The following is a 19281-nucleotide window of genomic DNA, read 5'->3' as shown; positions in this document are numbered from 1 at the left end:
CGGGGTTTAAACCCCAGGCCAGCAGCCCATAGAAAGATCCCGGACTTCATCAATGCGTGTTCTGTTTCCTGTTCTAACGAGAGCAGCAGAGAGGAGAAGGGAGGAGAATCTTATCGTTACTGGATTATCAAAGATTAACACTCTTCCTGTGCAGCAGCAGCGGCGGCGGACAGGTGAGTAAAGATGTTGGTTACTGAATCTTCAGCTTCGTTGCTTCGAATTCAGCATGTGCATGCTCCCCTTGCACACAGACAGTGAATGGGTTGTATAGCCAAAGCATGCATAGCTGCTGCTGACCCTTCAAGTATTTAGTTTTGACCTCGATTGCATTGAGGTAGTGCAGCTTTCTCATGTATCCACTGTGCCTACTCGTACTGTCTCTGGAACAGCCCAAATAACGGTCTAAAAGATAAACTCGCAACGGAGAATTCTTCTTTGCTAGTTAATAGTGGCCTTATTTTATTTTATGGCAGTCTGGTTTATTGGTAGGCTATTCCTGAATACCTGCATTTAAAAAATAAAAATAATAATAAAAAAAAATACAATAGCCTACATTCAATATATAGACTTAGTAGCATGTTTCAACCCACAATTCTGACATGTTCTGTAAAAGATAATGCAGAAAAGATTCATAAATTGTCACAGATCAGCTCAAAGAATGAGACTGAGAGGAGACAATTAAGCCACGTTAAAGTGCCAATAAATGTGATTTTATTTAATCAAGTGTGACTGTTTAGGGAAAGATAAGCACGAGGTGGGAAGTTCAGATGAATCAGGTGTTTATGAAATGTATCATGACATGAGTGAGGAATGTGTGAACGAGTGTTGTAGGCAGCAACATGTCAAACCAAAACCTGGAGCTGTGAAGCCTAGGAGAGAGAAAAAGAGGAGCAGTGGCTTATAGGAGCTTGGTGGTGGCTAAAAAGAAAAGTAGTAGCTGTGTCATTGTAGTGATTTTGTGAATGAACAGGTGTCTCAGCTGTTCTCTTATCAGTAGCCTACAGTGTTACAGAGTGGATACTCTCTCCCTCTCTCCTACCTTGTGTCCAGTTAGTCACAGACTCAGCAGCAGCTCTTCTCTCTCTACACTATGGCTGAGACTAAGGGGAAATTCGACTTTGCCATCGACCGGGGTGGCACCTTCACCGATGTGTTTGCCCGGCTGCCTGACGGTCAAGAGAGAGTCCTGAAACTGCTGTCCCGGGACCCCCAGAACTACAAAGACGCTCCCACAGAGGGGATACGCAGAGTCCTGGAAAAGGTGACATGATCATGGGAAGGATGTACTAATACATACTTTTTTGAAATATTAGCAAGCACTTTATAGTTCATATTAAATTTATACAAAGAGTATACAAAGAGTTTTGTGGAATCACTCACCAGTATGTAACTTTATGAGTATAAAGCAGACTGTTGTTCTAAAAATAGCAGGATTCAACATTCAAATAAATGTATTTGTTGGCACAGCAATGACGTGCCCTTGTCTGTACACATGTGGTGGTAGATGAATGCATGCTGCAATGATCCGTGTAGCTTTTGTAGTTCATTAGAGCGGAAATGGAAAATCTTTGTACTGTTTACTCATTAAATAAACATTAAAACAAAAACAATGTGAAGCAGGAATCACCACTTTTAGCTAACTTCATGTATAATCACAGTTACACCGCTACATCATGAAGAGTATATAATATATACATATTTATGTGAATTTGTTGACAGGAAACGGGGCGGGCCTTTCCGCGCGACCAGCCTGTAGACACCTCTCTGATTGGCTGGATCAGAATGGGCACAACGGTGGCGACCAACGCGCTGCTGGAGAGAGAGGGAGAAAGGACTGCTCTCTTGGTCACGCTGGGCTTTAAAGACTTGTTGCACATCGGCACACAGGCCAGGCCAAAGCTGTTTGATCTGGTTTGTAATGCTTTTTCCTAACCCATATATATATATATATATATATATATATATATATATATATATATATATATATATATATATATATATATATATATATATATATACGCAATATACACAAACGCTTGTGAAAAAGCCACAGATGAAATACTTGACTCTGAGTAGTGCGAACCACTTAAACCACAACTACCGCAGTCAGCACCTACCTTTTTCACTATGCTGTCATAAGTCACCTGAGTACGGCTTGAGGTTTAGACATTATTTTGTGTCACAGAAACAGGGGGCGTGTCTTGGAGTTTGTCCTCAGACCAGTTGTACCATTAATGCTTTAAATGGTCACATATCTACTGTTTGAAGCTGAGGCTCTCTATGCATGTTGCATTATGATGCATTCATTCTTATTCTGTATGTCACTGGCATGTACTGTTACTTAGTTGTTGTTCCTGTTGTTAGTAAACTGTGTGTGTGTGTGTGTGTGTGTGTGTGTGTGTGTGTGTGTGTGTGTAGGAGGTGGCGGTTCCTGAAGTGCTGTATGAAGAGGTAATAGAGGTGGATGAGCGAGTCGTTCTCAGGCAAGATGGCTGCCAGCTGGCTAGAAAAGATCCCAAACGTATCGTCACAGGTCTGAAATACTACTCTGTACTTCTTGTTGTACTGCCTCTACCTCCAAATCTCCTTCTAGTTCTCCTCAGCTTTCATTCTGCTTATATTCTTAATGTTTACATATAATATATATCAGTATTGTGTGTGTGTGTGTGTGTGTGTGTGTGTGTGTGTGTGTGTGTGTGTGTGTGTGTGTGTGTGTGTGTGTGTGTGTGTGTGTGTGTGTGTGTGTGTGTGTGTCCCAGGCAGTACAGGGGATTCTCTGGAGGTGTGGAGGGAGCTGGATCTGGAGCGGGTGGAAAAAGACCTTCGGGGAGTTCTGTCTCGTGGGATCACCAGTCTTGCTGTCCTTCTGCTGCACTCGTACACGTCAGTAGTACATCTTGTTTTTGTACTATTAGGCATAGAGGGGTACTTACCTAATCCGATATCTTGGGCTCTCTCTTTAATTTTATCTTTTAACTCCTAACTTCTTACTTATAGAACTCATTCGTTTTTTCCCTTTGTCACTGTATACTCAATTACACAACTCTTACTCTTGTCCCTCTGGGAGTAGTGGCATGTGCACTGTACATATCAGAGGTGTCTGGTTTCTACCATGTGGTTAACTGGGTGAAAGTTTTCCACTTAACTTCGAGTTCCTATGTATTCCTCGAAATCCATTCACACTTATAATGTTGTTACCTCTAATTCACTCTAGTGAAAGTGATCCAAGCAGATGGATTGAGTTTAAAAGGCACTTTCTGGAAACCAGCAGTTGACCAAAGCTTTTAAGTGATAAGACCGACAGAATAGGCTGTAGAGCAGCGGTGAAATTGCATAAGAGCTTTATGTTTGACTTGCAGTCCAGCTCCACCCCATTCCTCTCCCTCTCCCCCTCTCTTTCAGATGGTCCGATCATGAGAAAGCAGTGGGTGCCCTGGCACGTCGCCTGGGCTTCACCCAGGTGTCTCTGTCCAGCGAGGTTATGCCCATGGTGCGGGCGGTGCCTCGGGGCTACACCGTCTGCGCCGATGCCTACCTCACACCCAAAATTCATCAGTATTTAAAAGGCTTCACCTCTGGGTTCAAGGGTGGCCTGAAGGTGTGTTTCTCACATCAATATGTGTGTTCTTCTTTATTGTTGTGTTATTACAAAATACCACATTTTCTTTCGTGTGCGCTTATTCTTCTAAAGAGCTGTGAGTGGGTCACTCATGGCCTCCACCTTACAGATCACAGGCAGGATTTTCCAGATGATCCTTCCAGCTGGGGGTCAATTCAAGAGCCTGTTTCATCTCAACATTGGAATGATCTCCTCCATCTCTTATTTCCCTCTGTTTTTTTTAGGATGTGGATGTCCTGTTCATGCAGTCAGATGGCGGTCTGACTCCCATGGAGCAGTTCTGCGGTTCACGGGCTGTTCTATCTGGCCCAGCGGGGGGTGTGGTGGGATACGCCATCACTTCATACAGCCAAATGGAAAAAAAACCTGTGATTGGCTTTGACATGGGTGGTGAGTAGGGGGATGCTGAGAGAAAGTGTTGGTACCTTGGACAGTAACTGAGTGCACAGACTATGTGAGGAACTTTGCTATTGTTTTGTAGTATTTTGTTCCACAATTTACTGTGCATTTAATACATGTGACGTTGCACTTGTTTTTTATTTCTGACTTTCACGTACACGTATTACAAATGGTATTTAACTGCATAGACTAATTACAGATTAAAGAAAAATCTTTGTGTTTGACACAGGAGAAATGCTCACTTTTAAAGCTTTTTCATGTGTCTTGTCTTCCTGACTGCCTCTGTCTTGTCTTTCTCTCCAGGAACATCCACTGATGTAAGTCGGTATGCTGGCCAGTATGAACACGTGTTTGAGGCTACCACAGCTGGAGTCACCCTGCAGGCACCTCAGCTGGACATCAACACTGTGGCTGCAGGCGGAGGTTCACGACTCTTCTTCAGGTCTGTTAGTCGGACCTCTGTAGTTCCTCATTTCGGCTGCAGATTTTCCCTGTTATGTGACCTCTCTCCTTTCTGTTTTCTCTCCTTCCTTTACTCCTTCTTCCCTCTCAGATCAGGGATGTTTGTGGTTGGACCAGAGTCTGCAGGGGCCCATCCAGGACCAGCCTGTTACAGAAAAGGTAATAGACCATAACTCCTTTTTATTTCTGCTTTACTCTTTCCAAATTCTCTCAATGCATTATTGTGATTTCATCTTCCCATTACATGGTAGATGGTAAACTAGACATGTCTGGATCACTTTCCCCACCTTTTAGTGGTTTCTTCTACTCTTTAAATCATTAAATCCAGCTGTTAGAAAAAAAAATCCACACACAAAGCTTCTGCGTTCCCATGTCCTGTTTTCTTCCCCCTTCTCATGATTTATAATCTGGTTTAGTATGAAGTATATATTAGCATGAAGGTTGGAAATTGGCAAAAGTCCAAGTTTCAGATTATATAACTGAAGCTTGCCTCATAGTTCTCAGTTGGAACTGGGATGTGTGCTAACAAAAAGAAACATGACTCTTGACTTCCTTGCTGATGTTCCCTATAGGAGAGTTGAGAAGCATTTAGTTCCATTTGAGACATAATCTTCAGTGCTTTCACATTTTTCACAGAATTACATAAAATAATGTTAAAAATACAAGACTGAAACACCTAGTGAAGCATCATCTATCTATAAATTGCAGGAACGTCTGTCTGTCAGTGTGTGTGTCCGTGTGGGTGTTACGCGCATATCTCTCGAACTGTTAGTCCGATGGATGTAAAACTTGACAGGTGTCTTGCTACGGGCACGAGTAAGTGCGGTGCCAAGTTTGACGTTTGGATTAGAAATGCAAAAGATATCATTAAATATATATTGGTAAAAGAAGCACACATTGGCTTTTGCCGCTCTAGCCGCTGGCCACTCCCCCTCTCACACTGTGGACCAGAGACAGAGAGCAGCGGAGCTTTGGCAGCTAAAATGTGACATACACTTCAGACCCACAAAAATGTGCAAAGTAGCACTACTTTGGACTGTCTTTGACTTTGAATAAACAATTGACAATCCCACACATGCAAAGCACAACCAGACAACAAGTGCAGACAGAGCGTGATGCCACTTATAGGCAGGCTATCTATCTTATAAAGCGAGACGTATCTGTATATATGTGTGTCCGTGCTTGGGGGGGAAGGTAACCTGCATATCAGCAGACGCCACATGCAGAACAGCGGGGGGGAATCTTTTCCTGCTATTGTATTAAATTTCTGTGAGCTGGCAGAACATAACGTAATCTCGGAGATCATTCCTTCAGAGCGCTGTGTAATGCGAGAAAATCTCAGAGTTGAATCGGGCAGACACATCAATTTTCATCAGACTCACCCTGGGTCGGGTTAGTTAAGTCGCCAAAATACTCCCGCAAATCAAATCTCCTACTTCACCGTTAACCGTCAAGCCACTAAACCTGTATGGAAATGAACACCTCTGCTGAAGTGTTAAATTCGTTCATACCTCTCTCTCTCTCTCTCTCTCTCTCTCTCTCTCTCTCTCTCTCTCTTTCTGTCTGTGTCTCTCTCTCTCTCTCTCTCTCTCTCTGTCTGTCTGTGTCTCTCTCTCTCTCTCTCTCTCTGTCTGTCTGTCTGTGTCTCTCTCTCTCTCTCTCTTTCTGTCTGTGTGTCTCTCTCTCTCTCTCTCTCTCTCTCTCTCTCTCTCTCTCTCTTTCTGTCTGTGTCTCTCTCTCTCTCTCTGTCTGTCTGTCTGTCTGTGTCTCTCTCTCTCTCTCTCTGTCTGTCTGTCTGTCTGTGTCTCTCTCTCTCTCTCTCTCTCCCCGCACGCACACACATACACACACACACAAACGGGCCGGTTCTGGTGGTTGATGAACGCAGATATGTGCTGATTAGCTATCATAACACCCCGGGTGGGTAGCACACTGCCATGAGTCCATGACGCTAATGTATTTTGTGATTACATTCTGAATCTGCAGTGTTATCTGTCAGGTAAATACAGTAGTACAATGTCTTCCTCTGATGTAGAAGTAGCCTACACTGTAAGTCAGTAGTAGGCTATATAGTGGAGTTGCATATTAAGTGGTTTGGGGTCCTTGTGTAAGTCATTTTGGGGTACAATTTTGTTTTGATGAATTCTACAAGCAGCAATACCACAGGCCAAGTAATCGCCCGTTCCAAACAGGCACATTTTCAACGGGCGCTGCACTAGTACACAAAAATACAAGACTGAAACACCTAGTGAAGCATCATACACAAAAACCTAATATTGATTCCCTGTGGGATTCTTCTAGGCGGCCCTCTGACTGTCACCGATGCTAACTTAGCCCTGGGTCGACTCCTCCCTTCCTTCTTCCCAAAGATTTTTGGGCCAGGGGAAAATGAACCGCTGTCATTGGAAGAAACCATGAAGCATTTCCATCATCTGACCCGGGAGATCAACCTCTTCTTGTCTTCTAACCAATCACAGGCACGAATATTTACTGAGATTTTGAGTAGAGTGTCAAATCTTCTTTAATAATTATATAAGGGAGTGTTGATGATGAGGCTAAAATGTGTTTTCATTCGCAGGTTAGCACAAATGGGGCCAACCGCTCACACAACAGCACGTCAGAGATGAGCGTGGAGGAGGTCGCTATGGGATTCATTCGCGTTGCAAATGAGGCCATGTGCCGGCCAATCAGAGCACTGACACAGGTACGGTATTTTGGGTTTTGAAGTCTTTGCTCCAGGTGAAATAGTACACTGAATGTTTGGTTGTTAAACAATTTAAAATAATGTTGTTTTTTTTTTCTTACTCTCACTCTGTCGCTCTCTCACTCCTCCCCCACCTCCCATACCTCCATAGGCTAAGGGCCATGATACATCTCAGCATGTGTTGGCATGTTTCGGGGGTGCAGGTGGCCAACATGCCTGTGCTATCGCCCGAGCCCTAGGGATGAAGACTGTCTTCATACACAAGTAAGAGGGATAGGTTGTTTTTCTATGTTGTGTGTGTGTGTGTGTGTGTGTGTGTGTGTGTGTATATGTATTCATGTACAATATTTTGGCTGTAATGTGTGTTTTGTGTGTTGCAGATACAGCGGCGTGCTGTCAGCCTATGGTCTGGCTCTAGCTGACGTGGTAGAGGAGGTGCAGGAGCCATGCTCGCTGCAGTATGAGCAGCACTCTTTCAGCGAGCTTGATCGGAGGGTGGAGCAGCTCATAAAACGCTGCCACGATACGCTCTGTGCACGTGGATTCACTAGGTCAGCACCCACAAAACACTGTATGGTTTGGGGTTAACCGTATGCCTCTCCAGAGGCCTGTACTACGAAGCAAGATCAACATGCCCTGGATTTTTTTCCGTTACCCGGCTTCAACTAACCTAACAACCGCGGTCCTGCATAAGCTGTGTCACGACGGTAGTTAATAACTAGTTCAATCAACCCAGGCTTTGCCAATCCAGCGACCTGCATGTTCACATAAAAGAGGCAGTGTTTGTTCTATATGACCAATCACAAACATGGAGTATAATAACTATAGAATAAAGATTAAGTCTACCAGAGCTGCATATTTTACATAAGAAGAGCAAACGATAATCGTACAGAAATATGAAGAACACAGACACGGTTTTACAAGCAAAACGCAATACAGTCGCTGCTTCCTAACCCAGGAAAGAAAGCTGGCAAAAAAAAAGCAGACGCTGTAAATGCGTAAATCACAACGCTTATCAATATCACTTCCTCATCAGTCAGGCACTAGATCTGACCATAATTACACTTGTGCTTTCCATAAACTGTCGTTGCTTTAGCCTATTATTTCAGTTGCAACCCTGGCAGTGGTAAGGGATCATGAGAGAAAATAAAAAATATATAAACATAATTGAAACCGATGTGTCGCATTGGCAACACACGGCTCAAGAAGCTGACAAAGATACGTAATTCCCTCTCCTGAAAATCTATATCTTTCATAAAGATACCCATCAGGGACTGTTAACGGGGTTCTCTAAATGTTTTAACTTTTATGAGCGCACCTCTCTCTCTCTCTCTCTCTCTCTCTCTCTCTCTCTCTCTCTCTCTCTCTCTCTCTCTCTCTCTCTCTCTCCGCGTACTGAGCTCCACTGGATCTTCTAAGAATGGTGACGCCGTTATCAATCGAGTATTGATTGGTCGGTAGGCAGTGCTTTTACACCAGTTGATCTCTAATCTTCAACATAACCTGCTCCCGAGGTTAGGTGTTCAGCATAAGTTACCACAGCGATTGAACCCAGTAACAAGTGAGCCACCATTGTTGAACCACTGGGTTGAACCTGAAGTTACCTCGTTAACGCCAAATCTTGCTTCGTAGTACAGGCCTCTGGTGTTAGCCCATGCCTTTTCACTGCTACACTCACTAAGTAATGATGCCACCTTGTGTTTCTTGTCCTCTTCAGCGGTCAGATAACCACTGAGGTTTTCCTTCACCTGCGTTACAAGGGCACCGACTGCGCTCTCATGGTTACTGCTGCCGGTTACCCCAGCAACGCCCAGACCTGTCTAGCTGGAGACTTCCGCAGTGCCTTTACCAAGCGGTTAGGTCTATGTTCACTCATTTGCTCAATGATTTGTTAGTTTAATCATGTAGTGAGTTATTGTGGATCAATCATTACTTACATTTTGCTTCTTTGTGCCCTCTGTTTACATGGTTTTTAGCAAACGCACCAAGTTAATATGTCATTTTTCCGAGATAAGCTCAGTAAACTTTGGAGCTGGCATTTGTTTACACTACTCATGGCTTTTAATGTTCCTCTAACCTTAATCGCTCTACATATCTTCTCTTTAGTTATCTGAAGGAGTTTGGATTCACTATCCCAGACAGAGCCATCATGGTTGATGACATCAGAGTGAGGGGTTGTGGGAAATCTGGTATTAAATCAGTGTATAACACAAAGATGGGGCACGGACAGGCCAAACCAGTCACGGTACACAGACTCTCTTATACATACAGTACATACAGCTGCACGTCATATATATGTGAACACCATTATATTATAACTTAGACCAGGGAATGATAGAGCCATCTTGTTGAAGCCTGCATCTTTTTCATCAACATTGCATTTCCTTTCCCTTACTTTCACAAACATATAAATTATACTTTATAGATAACAATGAAAACATTTATGAATTTATTTGTTCTTAATGTAATGAGACTTTTTGGTCTGAAAACAGTTACCTTGTGGCAATCTCTGTCCTTCTCTGTAGATGACCAAGTGTTACTTTGAGGAAGGTTACCTGGACACCGGTGTGTATCTATGGGAGGAGCTGCCATGTGGTCACAGCATCCAGGGACCAGCCATCATCATTGACAAAAACAGGCAGGCATTTACCCATTACTGTGCTTTCAAAAATCATCAATGAAAACATAATTATTATAGATGTGCAGAGCCAATCCTAAGTATCTGTATCGGGCCAATCAGGGCATATTTTAATAGATCGGTATCGGCTAAAAGAAAGCCCATCAAAAGCTGATTCTTTTTTAATAAACTCGACAGTTCTCAGTTTTTGGGCCCTAATTTTAACGATTTAAGCGCACAGCGTGAAGCACATGGCATAGGTGCGTTTAGGGCTTGTCCAAATCCACTTTTGCTAGTTTGATGGTGGAAAAAAGGGTCCGTGCGAAGGGCGCATGGTTCAAAAGGGTTGTACTTAGTGTCTTCATTAATTCATAGGTGTGTTTTGGGCATAACATGCAATAAACCAATCAGAGTGTCATCTCCCATTCCCTTTAAAAGCTAGGCGTGTTTGTGCTTTGGCGCATTGCTATTATGATGGCGGATTTGTACTGTAATATTTTTATTTATAATCTTTTGCATGTTTGTGTGCTGCTGCACTTCCCTGTGTGAGTGTGTGTGTGTGTGTGTGTGTGTGTGTGTGTGTGTAACAAGCATAGTGTGTGCGCGCTGTGCATAAGCCTAGGCGCATTTTACTAATTTGCTGTTAAAATAACAATGAAATGCTGCGTTATTGACTTTAGACCAGGTTTTTGTTGGTCAAAGGCGCAATCACTTCCCGCTGCCTCAAGATAGCAATTCGCCTAGAATTCACCTGAACACACCTCCCTGTAAGACCAGCACACCCATGGGCGCACTGATGGGCGCAGGTCTATTTGCTATTTAAACGACGCGGGTGCTGGATGGGAAATTGACAACTGCGTCGGTCTTAAACTAGCAAAGACACTGTCTTGTGTCGGGCTTTGCGCAGCGCTGCGCCGGGTGCAAAATAGGGCCCTTTGTGTCCCAACAACTCCAACAGAGGGAGACTTCTCTCTCACTGATCGCTTCACGTCAATTTCAGGAGTCACATTCTCCCAGTTATACTTTCAATCATATCACATCAATAATTTAAGCTAATATGATCAGGACCTTTTTATTATTTGGATAAAGTAGGATGTGAAAAAATAAGGTGTGCCAAATTAAGAAGGCTACAGCTGTTATTTCAATGTGTCAGGTACATATTAAATCAACATGTAGGTAAATAGAAGTCTTGGGATCAGGTCCAAAGAAACTTCATTGGGACCTCCTTACCATTATTTTTGTTCATCATTTATGTTTTATTATAGTATCGGCTATTCTAAATTTTACTTTAATGTTTTCAAATTGTTTGTTTAAAGTCAGGACATTAAAATCTATTAAATACTGTAAAATGATGCCTTTGGATTTGTAGTACAGTTTCAAAGGCTTTACATTTTGTTTTGTTGCTTCAATACTTTACTTTCATACTCAAATACTTCCACTGTACTTTTTTTTTCTGGGTTAAGTTTAAAGTAAATTAGGTCTTTTTTTTGGCCTTTTATTTGCCTGTATTTACCCTGTCTAAACGTCTGTGCTTGTGCAAATGTATTTCTTTTTCTCCTCCATCAGTACCATCCTGGTGGAGCCGTGCTGTGAGGCCCGTCTGACAGAAGGGGGCGATGTTAGTATGACTGTAGGCTCTGACCCTCACTGTGCCCTGGGCACTGAGCTCAACACAGTGCAGCTCTCCATCTTCTCCCACCGCTTCATGAGCATAGCAGGTACACAACAGAGGAGAGAGGATGGAGAGGCGAGAATGAGGAAGGAGTGAAAGACACTTTCTCTCCAACAGGTTGTTGGGGAGAAACTAGGAGAAGGCAGGCAGAAAATGAAGGTGTGAAGTGAAAGAGGGTTTTATTAATTTCCTATTAGCTTGCTCAGTTGTGTTCTACCTTTCTTCCTCTACAGAACAGATGGGTCGAGTTCTCCAAAGAACCTCCATCTCCACCAACATCAAGGAACGTCTCGATTTCTCCTGCGCTGTGTTCGGACCGGACGGTGGTTTAGTGTCCAATGCGCCCCATATCCCTGTCCACCTGGGGGCCATGCAAGAGACCGTCCAGTACCAGGTGCAGGAAGTGTACCTCCCGTATGTTTCTGAGTTTGGACATACTATTGAAAAACCCCACTGTGACACAAAGGATGTTCTGTTGTTGTTTCTTCTTCTTCTTCTCTGTGCAGATCAGATCGTTGGGGAACAAGCTGAAAGAAGGCGATGTGATTCTAAGTAACCATCCATGTGCCGGGGGCAGCCACCTCCCAGACCTCACAGTCATCACACCGGTCAGTCAGTCAAGCTTTGTATATTCTTGCTGTCCTCATTAACAATCTTTTTTTTTTTTCTTCACTACATACCTTTTACTTTCATCTCTTTTTGGTCCACCTTTCCTCCCCTAGGTGTTTAGGAAAGGGGTGAGCAGTCCAGTGTTCTTTGTAGCCAGCAGGGGGCACCATGCTGACATTGGGGGCATCACTCCAGGCTCCATGCCCCCCCACTCCACCTCCCTTCAGCAGGAGGGGGCCGTCTTCACTTCCTTTAAACTTGTCACTGGTGGCATCTTCCAGGAAGAGGGTAAGGGAGGAGGAGGGTGACCCAAGAATGAATGTGAGAGACTGATGAAAGGAGGTAACAGAGATAATACAGTGTAATACAGCTGTGTGTTGTTGACAAGTCTAGATAAAGAGCCATATTGCCATAGTGTTCACTATACACACAGTCGCTTTGCACACTGTAGCCAAAAAACTACAAGTAGCTGATACTTAACGTTACTACCTCTCATTTTCCAAAGCTTACCAACTTACTTGAGATAGGTGATACACCTTTTTATAAATGCCCAGTGACCTGTATTTCATGTTAATTATGTGGTAATGGGTGGTGATGGCACAGTGGATATAACACATACCTTTGGTGTGGGAGACCAGGGTTCGATTCTCACTGCGATACATCAACCAATGTGTCCCTGAGCAAGACACTTAACCCCTAGTTGCTCCAGAGGCGTGCGGCCTCTGACATATATAGCAACTGTAAGTGTCAGCTAAATGACATGTAATGCATGCTTTGGGAGAAAGTCATCAATTATCTTGAGTATATATCTTGAGCTAAAACATGCAAAACCACCAGGCAGTATGGTCCTGTAAGGAGATCTGACAAATCAACATGAATCCAACATGCACCGTTTGTTTCAGTTATCTTATTAAACATTCACATTACTTTATCCAATCTTACTTCCCATAATGCTTTTCTCTTTGTCTCTTTTCCCCCCACTGGATTCCTCTCTTGCCTTTTCTTTCTATCTCCATATCAGCTGTAACTGAAGCTCTGATGGCTCCGGCCCAGTACCCAGACTCCTCTGGGACTCGTAATCTCCATGACAACCTGTCAGACCTGCGGGCTCAGGTGGCAGCCAATCAGAGAGGCAGCCAGCTGGTGGGGGAGTTGATTGACAGCTACGGGTTAGCTGTGGTCCAGGCCTACATGGGATACATTCAGGTAACTGTGGCTTCAAGGGACAGAAGAAAAACCAACATACTGTTATTGTGCAAAGTAGTAATAGTAAGTACTGCTGGTGTTGTGCTGCTACAGCCTTAATTATGTTAATGTTTCAGAGTAATGCAGAGCTGGCAGTGAGGGACATGCTGAGAGACTTTGCACGTCGTCGACAGCAACAGACTGGATCCTTGGCGGTGGAGTCAGAAGATTTCATGGACGATGGGACCACAATCAGACTGCGGGTTCAGATAAATGAAGAAGAGGTGAGCAGGGAGAATCCTCTCATGATAATCTAAAGGTTTTGTCTTGCACAATGAACTGATCAATGTATATTAAAACCTCCATCACCACAGGGCAGTGCGGTGTTTGATTTCACAGGGACGGGAACAGAGGTATGGGGGAACTGCAACGCTCCACGCGCCATCACCCTCTCTGCCCTCATCTACTGCCTGCGCTGCATGGTCGGACAGGACATTCCCCTTAATCAGGTAAAGTGGTTTATTCTAGGAGCCCTGGGTGGGATTTAAGGTTTACGTTTAAGGTTTGTTTCGTAATTTTTCCTGCACTTGAAAATGAATTCAAATGCTTTAAAAAATTATATTCAATTCCATATAGTTTGTATTATTCAGGTGTTTCCTTTTTCTTTCTTTTTTTATATCCAGGGCTGTCTTGCACCAATCAAAGTCATCATACCCCCTGGCTCAATCCTTCAGCCTTCCCAGAATGCAGCTGTGGTTGGAGGAAATGTCCTCACATCCCAGAGAGTGGTTGATGTCATCTTTAGGGCATTTGAGGTGTGCGCCGCTTCGCAGGTAAGAAAAACTGGTTTTGTACATTTAAAATAAAAAATCCTTCTCAAGTAGTTTAGCCAAATGAATTATGATAAAGCACTAAACATCTTAATTGGTAAATGGATCCATGTATTGGATTTCTTTGTGTTATTTGCTTATTTATTGGCATTCCTCTTTCCATCAGGGCTGCATGAACAACATTTCATTTGGCAGTGAGAGTATAGGTTACTATGAGACAGTTGCCGGGGGAGCAGGGGCGGGGCCAGGCTGGAATGGGCGGAGTGGGGTTCACAGTCACATGACCAACACCCGCATCACTGACCCCGAGATTCTGGAGAAGAGGTCAGACATGAATTTAAGTTTTGGTGTCCAGTAATAATAATGTTTCCAATATTATTGAGCTGTATGTTGCTGCTGTCCATCTGGTGTTCAGGTATCCAGTCATTTTAGAGCAGTTCTCTCTGCGGCCCAGCTCAGGAGGTGCAGGAAAATACAGCGGTGGAGACGGTGTGATGCGGAAACTTCTATTCAGGAACACGGTAGTTCTGTCTGTTTTGACCGAGAGGCGATCCACCCGACCCTACGGCCTGCTGGGTAAACTCTGACCCTTTGAACCTGCCAACAATAGTCCTCATCAGCCATTTTTTCTATTATTTGGTTTTGAAATGATGGGAGTAGTAGTTTTATTCAGTCATCATAAAAACAATAATGATGTACTTATCACAGTGTAAACTCAAACAGTAAACGGTGACTGAAAGGATGTAAAGAAACAAGAAAATTAACCACATTTGTAACCCTCAAAAATAGTATTGCAAACCATTTTCTTAAAAACCAAAAGCAAAAAGTGTTTTGCTTAGTGACTGGGGACATCTTTCTTTCTTCTACTGTTTACACTCTGTCCTGTGTAACCTCTCTCTGCTGGTTAGGTGGTGAGGACGGTGCAGCAGGGCTGAACCTGCTTCACAGAGCAGACGGCCGAGTCCTCAACCTAGGAGCCAAAACCAGCGTCAGCCTTCAGCCTGGGGTAAGATGTGTGAAAGCAATACTATCGAGAATTAACCATAGAGGGAGCCCTGGTAGCTCACTTGGTAGAGTGTGCGCCCCATGTACCAAGGCTCAGTCCTTACTGCAGCAGCCCAGGGTTTGAATCCGACTTGCGGCCCTTTGCTGCATGTCTCCCCCCTCTCTCTCCCCCCTTTCCTATCTACAACTGTCCTATCAATTAAAGGCTGAAATGCCCAAAATATAATCATTTAAAAAAATAAATAAAAAATACTAAAGTGAATTTTGATATGTTGCATGAAAAAATATAGTTTCCATTCCAACATAAGTGTTATTTGCATCACTGCTTGTGTTATCAAATAAACCTGACAGCAAACATCTTTAGATGACTTCAGATATGAAACTATAATGTGCTAAATTACTATGAACTTATTTAAATAACTTCTGCAGTTTGTTAAATAGTGTCTTATGTCTTGTTGAAATGAGGCACATAAGAAAACTTGTTTGTAAACTAGCCTGAAAAATGTGTTTTATGTATATTTCAAATATGGTCGAGCACTCTAAAACTAATCCAAATGCACATTGGTTAATCCTTTTAGAATTGTAATGAGGTAACTGTTAGTATAAAGTGATTAGTGAGCTGAATCCACTCTTTGGCTGTGTGTCTCCCCCTACAGGACATGTTCTGCCTCTACACCCCTGGAGGAGGGGGATACGGAAGAGAGGAGGACGCGAACGGAAGACCCCAGATGAAGCGCAGGCGCTTGAATGAGTCTTTCCCTGAGAGAGGCAGCGTCTTTGAATACCGAATGGCACAAGAGGGAGTGTGAATAGAAAATAAGAAAGGGAGGGAGAGTTAACAGACAAGCCAGAAGAGAAGAATGAAAGAGGTAGGGAAATAACAGTAACTCAGATTCACACTCAGAACAGATTCTTTAAAATGATCGAGGAAAACAGTGGCAACAGCATTATACTGTGAGGAATGAATGAGGAAGGAACATGCTACAGTTAGAAGGGGAAAAACATTTCAAGATGTAGACTAGCAACCCTTGTTATCTATCATCGTAGTCAACCACTACAACTAAAATGTCTTCAATATTACTGTTTTGCAGAATCTGTGTGCTAATATATATATTCAAAAGGCTCATAAGGCTCTGCTTAAATTAGCAGGCCAAGTAAGTGAATACTAATAGTTCAAGCATCATTTAGATTTGAGTGACGGATGCATAAAGCGTCGGGTAAACTCAAGTCGAACTCTGTTTGACTCCCTGTGGTCTGTACATGAAGAATCATACATATTGTACAGACGAACCTGCTTTTCCCAGCCGACAGCGTTGAATTGAAAGCGCAGAGCGCGCATACTTAAAAAAATTCAGAGGTGCACGACCCTGTACCGCGACAGCTTGCGGGGCCTTCGCGCTGGAAACAACAGCCGTGGTGACGTCATTTTATGGCGCGCGAACCTTGCTCCCGGAACGGCAAGTTTTACAGTCCCATTTTGATAATACATATCCTAGTGTTCACGTTTGAAGGTAAAACAGAGTGTGTATTTTTGCCAACTGAAATGTTTTTAAATGAGTTCCAGTCTAACTGTGCAGGAAGCAGCTGCTAATCAGTTTCAACTGGAACAACGACTTATCTAACAACACAAAGCCACAACGTGGTTACTGTTCTTCTGTTACTTTAACAGGACAGACAAATAAACCCCATTTCTACTAATAAGAGTGTCCTCTTTGTGTTCCCTACTATCCTTTTCAATGAAAACAGTAGTTTCACTTATCATTTTAAGAGTGTAGGACAGGGGGAATCGGTTTAGAGAGTATGTAGAAATTATGTGAAATGGTTGCAACGATTATTATTATCAAATCATATTGTGAACTTCACAATGTAGCAGTTGGAATTTATTTTTTGAGGCATGCTCCGTCTCCATACCATATCAGTTTTGTAATGCCAGTCTTATCTCCTTGTTAAAGGGTTGTTTAGTCGAGTTATCTATCAACATTGATTTGGCTCATCCAAAGATATTTCTTCAACATGTAAGCAGTTGGTCAGTGACTTGAAACTGTGGAAACAACCCCGCTCCTAGTATGATACATGTAAATGCATGATTGACCATCACACTGGGAACACACCCCCCCATTCTGGAATCCAGAATGGGGGGGTGTGTGTGTTTGGGGGAGGGGGACATGTCCCTGTTTAAGTGGTGTCCCCTCCTCCCATCTTTTGGTCAGGAATGATCGGGGAGGAGAGGAGGAAGGATGGTGAGGGGAGTGCAGGCATGCGTAGGCAGCTGATAAAGAGATAGTGGCCATAGCAGTGGAAGCAGCAGGAGGCTGACGGCTGCTGGACTGTTGATGGAAATCAAGTGTGTGTGTGTGTGTGTCTGTGTGTGTCTGTGTGTGTGTGTGTGTGTGTGTGTGTGTGTGTGTGTGTGTGTGTGTGTGTGTGTGAATGGACTGTGGATCAAAGTTTCCTTGTTTATAGATCATTCCTGTGGTAAAACAATCTATCATACTGAGAGGATTTGAGACTCACCCCCTGCTGCTGCCTGGGACAATCTCTCCATCTTTACACTTCATCCGTTGGCTAATAGTCAGCTTTAGGTTTTGGGATCTGTGCTCTCATTATGGGAGAATGTGAGACTGTGTGAACAAAAAACAAGCGTGAATCACGAGAAAGTCCTTATTCGTGGAGGTAAATATCCACAGTTAATTCAAATGCTAACAGAGTCATAGAGCACCCAGTGACAGGCAAATACAAAACTTCTGCAAGAAAGAAGAAAGAAATATATGTACAAGTGCAAATACACTATTCAGAGCCCTACAAGTGAAACATTTTCAATTTCTGTGAAAGTCTGAACTAGCCTGTAGTTAGGCAGCTGCTTAAAGTAAAGTACATTTAATACTTTTTTTTAAACATGCAGGTATACCTTAAATTAACTTGTCTTGTTACTTTACTTCTGTTATTACATTTTAGAGGATAAACTAATAGCTTAAGCTAAATAAATGTAATTTAATGGAAATATTGTACCACTACATTTGACAGCTGAAGGTACTCGTTACTTTACAAGTTAAGATTAAATCAAACATGAGATCATTCCATATAACTTGACATTGTCTAGGTTGAACTACCCAACAAAATATAAAATTGTCAAAATTAGTTCCACCATAACCAGCCACAACAGTAAAATGCTTACATATGAATTTGTCATTAACAGTAACTTAATGATGTATTATAGTATAACACTCACAGGGGACTTTTCTGCTTTACGTTTTTTTTACTTTTGGTACTTACAGGTACATTTACCTTATTTCTTTTTACATTTTACTTGTAAAGGATTATTAGTATATTGTAGTATTGCTACTTTTACTTGCTGCTTCTTTACATTTTATGCACCAAATGACTATAGAGCAAAGATGATTGAGCTGGTCGGCTGGAGTTTTTCCATTATATTCTCATGAAACAATTACACTCGAAGGGTTTGAAATGAAAGTGGCCTTTTCTATGTAGCTGCCATGATAATTTAGAGCTTGTATTTACCAAGGAGGAAATCCTGACTGCAATAAAACTAAATAAGAACTACGTTAGGCCATGTGAAAGTGGTCAAATTCTAAACTGCCACCAAGAACGCAAAAGAGTGACTGTAGTTTACCGACACTGAACCCAGAAATCCTGTTACGGTCTATAGATGTCTAACATTAAGACAGCTGTGAGTTGTGCTGAACTACTACAGTCCTTTAAGTCAGAGCAATAATAAACACTGTTTCTTTCAGATGCTTTTTGTGTGACTCTTGAATCAAGCAACTTGAGTTTGTTTTCATCATCAAGATTTATTTTGATGAGAATTTGGGGGAGATATGTAATATCTTATTTTAACAGTTATTTACCTAATTTTAAGATTTCCTGCCTATTTGAGACAAAAAAGATAAGGTTGTGCTTGATTTAAGATTATAGTGTAAAGTTGAACACTTAAAATAAGAAATTCACTCTTAAAACAAGATAAATTATCTAACACTTCTAAATCTAAGGGTTTTTTTTTTATCTTGGTAAGAACCAAATAATTTGCAGTCCAGCTTTAAAGACATGGAAGGTCAAGCAAATAAACCAACCAGGACTAAACAGCCATCTGAACAAACATGCTAAAACTGAGTAACATATAAATGATAGAGTCCCACATGTACAAATACCATACAAAGGAAA

At 42.5% G+C, this 19281-nt stretch overlaps 1 protein-coding gene across 4 annotated transcripts; it reads left to right on the top strand.

Annotated features, from left to right (window-relative positions):
• Positions 1-16797, top strand: oplah (5-oxoprolinase, ATP-hydrolysing). 4 transcript variants are annotated; one of them, XM_036000053.1, is made up of 28 exons: positions 1-173; positions 1055-1261; positions 1720-1911; positions 2419-2533; positions 2760-2883; positions 3403-3598; positions 3844-4009; positions 4322-4465; positions 4577-4639; positions 6782-6957; positions 7059-7184; positions 7336-7448; positions 7565-7735; positions 8902-9039; positions 9291-9429; positions 9710-9822; positions 11368-11519; positions 11707-11867; positions 11980-12081; positions 12196-12370; positions 13104-13288; positions 13405-13551; positions 13642-13776; positions 13951-14100; positions 14264-14421; positions 14513-14673; positions 15006-15103; positions 15759-16797. In XM_036000053.1, exons 2-28 carry the CDS (start codon positions 1091-1093, stop codon positions 15909-15911), a joined length of 3924 nt encoding a protein of 1307 aa, XP_035855946.1. In that variant the 5' UTR covers positions 1-173; positions 1055-1090; the 3' UTR covers positions 15912-16797. The 4 variants fall into 4 exon arrangements, 3 of the variants coding, with proteins under 3 accessions (XP_035855946.1, XP_031137894.1, XP_035855943.1); XM_031282034.2 differs by having other exon boundaries at positions 18-173; positions 1051-1261; positions 4322-4460; positions 4572-4639; XM_036000050.1 differs by having other exon boundaries at positions 18-173; positions 1051-1261.
• Positions 16798-19281: the final 2484 nt, after the last annotated feature.

Source organism: Sander lucioperca, chromosome 1, assembly GCF_008315115.2.
Source record: "Sander lucioperca isolate FBNREF2018 chromosome 1, SLUC_FBN_1.2, whole genome shotgun sequence".
NCBI classification, from domain to species: Eukaryota; Metazoa; Chordata; class Actinopteri; order Perciformes; family Percidae; genus Sander; species Sander lucioperca.
Note: the sequence above shows the minus strand (reverse complement) of the source record. Positions and strands in the feature narration are given on the sequence as shown.

Coding starts and splice junctions, on each gene's coding strand:
- oplah (XM_036000053.1), top strand. CDS start 1,091: ATGGCTGAGACTAAGGGGAAATTCGACTTTGCCATCGACCGGGGTGGC. Junction 6,958..7,058: donor TGTCTTCTAACCAATCACAG/GCACGAATATTT, acceptor TTTCATTCGCAG/GTTAGCACAAATGGGGCCAA. Junction 13,777..13,950: donor AGGACATTCCCCTTAATCAG/GTAAAGTGGTTT, acceptor TTTTATATCCAG/GGCTGTCTTGCACCAATCAA.